General features: G+C 37.3%; 1 protein-coding gene across 1 annotated transcript; it reads right to left on the bottom strand.

Moving 5' to 3' along the window:
- Positions 1-1,827: 1,827 nt before the first annotated feature.
- LOC127852647 (acetylcholinesterase-like) lies at positions 1,828-4,690 on the bottom strand. Its single transcript, XM_052386599.1, has 2 exons — positions 3,954-4,690; positions 1,828-2,119 (listed from the first exon to the last, which is right to left on the bottom strand). Exons 1-2 carry the CDS (start codon positions 4,688-4,690, stop codon positions 1,828-1,830), a joined length of 1,029 nt encoding a protein of 342 aa, XP_052242559.1.
- Positions 4,691-6,501: the final 1,811 nt, after the last annotated feature.

A 6,501-nucleotide genomic window follows, 5' to 3' on the forward strand; every position in this document is an offset into this window, starting at 1 on the left:
TTGTTTACCATTACACAAATGAATAACAAGTAATATGTCATTGAATAAGGTGAGGAACACTCTCTATAAATGTAATAAGTACGCTTTAAGGCTCAAGTTAAGTGCATAAAATATAGAAAAATAAATCATTACTAATTAAATTAAGAGTCTTATACAGTTTAAGCATAACTTAGAAGCATCTAGCAGTCAAAACGTGCTTTAGTGTCCTTACCCAGTTCTAGCATAATTTAGTTGCATTGTCTGTTGCAGCATAACTTCGTACTCAGGTTAGCTAATAACTACAATAATTTGCATGCGTTAGAACAGTCATTGAATGTGATGTTTGTTGTTCCATACATTCCACTGGGTTATTATCGCAACGAACCTTAACATTTGCGGGATGTATTTTGTTCGTCCTATTTTCACAATAAAAAGCTAGAGTGTAGGAATGTTTCAGCATATTGTATGATCCGTACGTTGATAAACTGTGGGACGTTCAATCTTATTCTTATCTATCTACGTTTTATTCGAGAACTGCATGAAACGTATGATTCATTTGAATCAGCAGATTATTCATGGGTGCCTGAATAAATAAGGTCCGAACACATATGCAGACGATATACTTACGATGGCTTTTATTTTTTTCCTTTGTACATGAGTCACGCTTTGGGAAAACGGGGCTCAATGCATGCGCGTAAAATGTCGTAACTGACTGGTCTGTGCGGTCCGCTTTCCGTATTATGGTATTTTTCTGGTCTGTGCTGTCCGCTTTCCGTATTATGGTATTTTTCTGGTCAGTGCGATCCGCTTTCCGTATTATGGTATTTTTCTGGTCTGTGCGATCCGCTTTTCGTATTATGGTATTTTTTTGGTCAGTGTGGTCCGCTTTCTGTATTATGGTATTTTTCTGGTCTGTGCGGTCCGCTTTCCGTATTATGGTATTTTTCTGGTCTGTGCGGTCCGCTTTCCGTATTATGGTATTTTTCTGGTATGTGCGGTCCGCTTTCCGTATTATGGTATTTTTCTGGTATGTGCGTTCCGCTTTCCGTATTATGGTATTTTTCGTTTAAAAGAAGTATCTTGTTAACGAAAATCGAGTCTAAGCGGAGAATGTCGTCAAAGATTAGACTGAGCGTACAGCACAGGCTAATCTGGGACGACACTAAATTACATATGGATGTTGATATTCAGTAAATGGTACACTTTTTGAGTTCTTAAATACTCAAAACGTTAATCATTTACGTTCGTTTACCTTATTTAAAGATACATGTATGACAATCAAACACTCCTTTCGAATTTTAGGAGAAGTCTGGTAAGCTGAAACAAGCATCTTTTACGTCTATTTTAAAGGTCACCTGCCATAAAAAGAGAACATGTATATAATAAACGAAATGGTTATTTTTATAATTATTTTATTTTACTATCAGTGCTAAATGCCGAGTGTTTAACTCTTTGATGAGCGCAGTAATGCGGACTTGACCAGTTTAAAACTTAAACGCAGTTGGACTGTCCGTTTCTCTAAACGTTGTCTTTGAATAATTTTAAGTAAATCGATTTGATATTATGCAAACATATACTATTATGAATCACTTAAATATACAAGTCCCAATATCAAATCGATCATTGATTAACAATTGATAACCTAATTGCAATGTCATTAAAGTAAAACATGTTTGCAATAAGGGTACTTTTTCTAATTAAAAATAAAACAAAACACACAAGCACTTAACAAAACACAACATAATCCGGAAAGATTAAAGCAGATAGCGAGATATGAGATTACCGGTATGTACCTCTTTCCATAAAAACAAGTTTGAATTGTATTTTTAAAATATATCACAAGGTAATTTAAACACGAAAAAACGCCCACGCAGTCAGCATCATCATAACGGAAACCACACTGATATTTTCCCTGAGAGAGGCGGAAATAGGTCTTTGGTGCTGCTGCGTACAGTTACTGACGCTTAATAACGCGGGAACCAGTTCAGTCCAGAAGGCCACTCGAGACGCCGAGAGATGGTGACTTGTAACCTCCGATGACGTTATATTGGAAATGAAGCGGAAGTACGAGCCGTTGACCGGATCAAACTCAGTCCACGTGGGAACGTTGTCGTTCGTTAGAGAGGCTGAGTTGGGGTTTCTGAAAACGATGAAAATGGTCCAGTTGATATGTGTTAACTTACACAAGGTATTTAACAGGTTAAATGTCTATCAATCAATATAGTGATAGATCGTTGGACAGGTTTTGTCAGGCGATATGTGCTTAAAAATGTATTTGAAAGTAAAAATTATATAAAAAGATTGATAAATAAGTCTCTGGAAAGGTTTTGCCACGAGCATTGTGTACATGCATGTTTATTAGTTATGATAATTTTTAACGCGCGTGCGTTCGTGTGTTTTTTTTGGGGGTAGGGGGAAAGGATCATAGCGCACGTGCTATAAATAAATAGAACATCCAGAAAAACACAATATTCGCCCTGTTGTCGATATGGGCCCGTAAGGTCTAAAGGTACATGTTCGTGTAATACAATTATTTCAATGTTACGCATCGTTTGCTTTGTTTGCTGGTCTGTTACAAGTGTCCTAATTAACACAGGCACATAAGTATTTCAAGATATCGTATACTTTCAGCCTGTTTTTTTCCCACTACCAACTCGTGTACGTCATACGAAAGGGCAGCATTTTCGCTTAAACTTAACTAAAATGTTCTTATCCGGAGCAAGATTAATGTAACATTACAAGCCCAAGTAACACACGTCTAATTCAAGAGTACAAATAAATGCTGAAATATCACAATACTCGAAGGTATAAAGTATAGCCAATTTGTTGTAGCTTGTTCACTTTAATTTGACTGTAAAATTAAATATACTTATATGTATCACATACCACCATTTAAACCGTAAACCGTATTAACTCGAATTGTTGTTACACGTAAAATAAAAATAAAAATATCAGAACACTATGAATCTGACATTACTGCAACAAAATATTCAAATTCTGATTGATGATGGTTCTTAGATTGTTGTCGTAAACACATTCAAGCGGAGCACAAGAGTGATATTATTGAAATATAATAATTTAAGTCGCCTATATAAGCAATCGGATGTAACCTTTTTCAGTATAAATTGCTATTTAACCCCATAACACTTGTGTATCGGTCTACTTGTTTTTTGACAGTCATTCGGTTTGAAAACCTCACGCTCAATACGTCACCGGAGTAAAGTAAAGCAATCAGATAGGCATATTGATACAATACGAGTGTCATATAAAATGTAGTGTTACCGGTAATAGTTATGGGCGAACATCTACCGTTTCAAAACAAAATAGAGTCACCAAATAATTATTTACACTTAAAATGAAGGTGTCCAAAAATGTAGTGTCCGAAAATGTAGTGTGGGAAAACTGAGAGTAATTATGGTATTAAGTTATATCGGAGCATCGGTTTACCGAGCCAATTTGTGTAAAAATGACTCCTTTAAAAATAACTACTAAAACAAAGTCAGCGATACACTATATAACATGACGGGTCGGTAAAATATATGTGGCAAATGGTACATATAATCTGAAGGCAGTTGGCGATTATTGCGGTCAAGTATATACCAGCCGGCCTTTACAATACACCAAAGGCGTAAGTTATTGTCTACTTTTAAAAAACGCACATCAGTGGAATAATGGTTAACAGGCAATCCACTTGATTTGCGTGTCTACGATTGTTTTGGAGCGAACTTTCGAATGACCATAACTGACATTTTCACCGTGAAATTCTTTAAAACAAAATTACTAACTATTTCCGTTTGGTGCGTGCAAAATGGAGTAAGGCAACAAGTTTAATTTAGTTTACTTGCAACAGTTGGTATTGCGTGTTGGGTGTAATACGTGAGGTTAAACCAATTAATATAAGTTAAAAGTTTAATTTTTAGGTTTACCGGGTGATTAAATAGAATTTATTTGCAATCTAAACATTTAAGTCTTACCCAGTTTTAGCAAAGTTGGTCCACATTGTAAGCATAACTAGTGCGAGGTAGTTTTCTTGGTCCGGTATTTTAAAGAGATTCGAAACACTGGGAGGAATGCCAGCAAACACCTTAAGTTCGTCAACGAAGCCAAACACGAACGGCACCTCCGCGCCGTGCTTCGCTCCCCGAAGCCAGAGAGGAAGTGGGTCGAAAGACGCCTTGTGGTCGACTTCATAGAGAAACGTGCGCCTCGGCGTCCCTATCGTCAGATTACTATGAATTCTCGCTATAGTTACGGCGGGCAAAAGGAACGAGAAATCCGTCGAAAAGTCAATCATTTGACCTCTGACCCCAACAGCGTCATCGGGGGCCTTCCAGTTCGTATACTCGTGTATGAAAGCCTGAGAGACACCGGAAGTCGCGGGCTGTCCTAACGCCTCCTGCGGACTTCCGGACAGGAACGTTCTGATAAAGAAATCACGAGGCACTCCATTGGCAATGTCCAAACCCATGGTTTTTAACAGTGGCTCAAATCTTTCCGTGATGAACAAGGCGGCATCGCTGCTTGTTACACCGCTTAGTAAATCGATGCTCGCGAATTGAGCCAGAGCTGTTCTACCGGTATTCGAGATATCGCCTCCGGTTATGTGATAAAGGGGAAGTTCTACGATAAAGTCGCCATCAACGAACGGAACTAAACTATCAGAGGTCAACTGCACGTTAGCCAAAATGTCATTGTAGTCCTTGGTGCGCATGCAGGCCCAAGATTCTTCTGGTGATGATTTATCGCACCCGAAACGCACAGCAAAAGCTTTGAAACTAGTACCCGCCTTTGAGGTCCTTGCCCATGTTGCCAGAGGACTTCCGCTCTCGGCAATTACGCGCGAGAAGAGACCGGCGTTTCCCGGATGTAGGGCTTGGAAGAGCACGCTTACGCTGCCCGCCGATAGATTTCCTTAAGCGTACATGCAGAAATTAAAATGTCAAAACAAAAAGTGTTAACGTTGAACGAGAACATTCGGGTTTTGGAATTGTCAAAGAGTATAAGTGCACGTAAAATCGCAGACGAGATTGGAGTCGGAAAAACCCAAATTCAGAACATTCTTAAGCGTAAAGCCGAGGTGCTTGAAGACGTGGAAAATAATGTGTCAGGTGAAAAAAAACGCGCAATATAGAAACGGAAAGAGAAATACATGTGATAATATATCATAGCTTTTGGCTTCTGACATTTATTTCTAGTTTTAGCTGTACACATGTATATGTAGACTGTTACACATTTTTAGCAAAATTCTTTGTTCTTAGGAAAAATATTTCCTTGTCTATGTTGTTTTTGCAAATAAATATGTACACACAATTGATTTATAATAAATGATAATTTATAATAAGTGAAAAATAAAACACATTATAAGTAAAATATTGTTTATGTATTGTGTTTATATTCATTTTATTATAAAAGTTAAACTCATTGTGGATAAAAGAGATAATCCTTCATATAGATTAAAATTGAGGGTAAGCATTCTTCCAGAATGGCCTTTTGTATTCAAAGACCGTTTTATTAAGAGACCACTTTTGATTACTCCCTTGAGTGGTCTCTTAATACAAGATTGACTGTATATGTTATCAACACTTCCTTAGTCTGTTAAAAGCTTTAAATATGAATAAGGACACAGATAATTTATGCAATTGATACTCTAAATGGTTCAATGACATTAGTTGAATATACTTCACGCACTAATACAGCAGCACAAATTAGGCCGGTTACTTTAAATATGCTAAATAGTTAAAGCAAATAGTAAAATAACATTTCGTTTATCCAGGAAACGCATCGGGGGATCACGTGTATTTAACGGATTACATTTTAAGATTAAATCTATTTGTTAAAGATGGATTGCATCGAGAGCATTACGCTTTTTTAAACGCTCTGATTTCCTGGGTAGAACCAGTACTTGGGGAGATCTAAAGAATGTCTCCACATTGTGGAAGCGGTAACAATGTCCATTACGCCACGGTGACCATAAACGGCTAATAATGCTTTATGAAAATTAAAATTATCACCTGAAAGAATTCGTATGCAAACTTAAAATGGCAGTCCAAATGAAAGATTATCCCACACTATGTTCCATTTGACCTTGAACTGTGACCCTCACCTTGTGGTGTAGACACGGTCTGCACTTTGTCTCAGTATGATAAACATTTGAGACAAGTTTCGTGATAATCCTTTTAAGGGCAGATGAGATATAAAAAAAACTTACATGCAAAAACATACACACTCACTATTCACCTTCAAGTGCGACCTTGAACGTGAGTTGTCTTGACTACTCTAAGCTGTCTGCACACGGTTTCAGTAAGAAAAAACAACAACAATGGAGTCATTTGTCGTGAAAATCCTTTAATGGGTATAAAAGTTGTCGACACAAAAAAGGATGCGAAAATGAAGGCTCGAGCATTTAATCATTAAGTGTGACGTTGGCCTTGAGCTTTCGTTTAAGACCCATGCCTTTTTACATCGTGGCAATTTCCTACACTAAGCCAATTTTTCATGAATATCCGTCATAAAGCATAACAG

This window comes from Dreissena polymorpha, chromosome 12 (assembly GCF_020536995.1).
Source record: "Dreissena polymorpha isolate Duluth1 chromosome 12, UMN_Dpol_1.0, whole genome shotgun sequence".
Lineage (NCBI taxonomy): Eukaryota > Metazoa > Mollusca > Bivalvia > Myida > Dreissenidae > Dreissena > Dreissena polymorpha.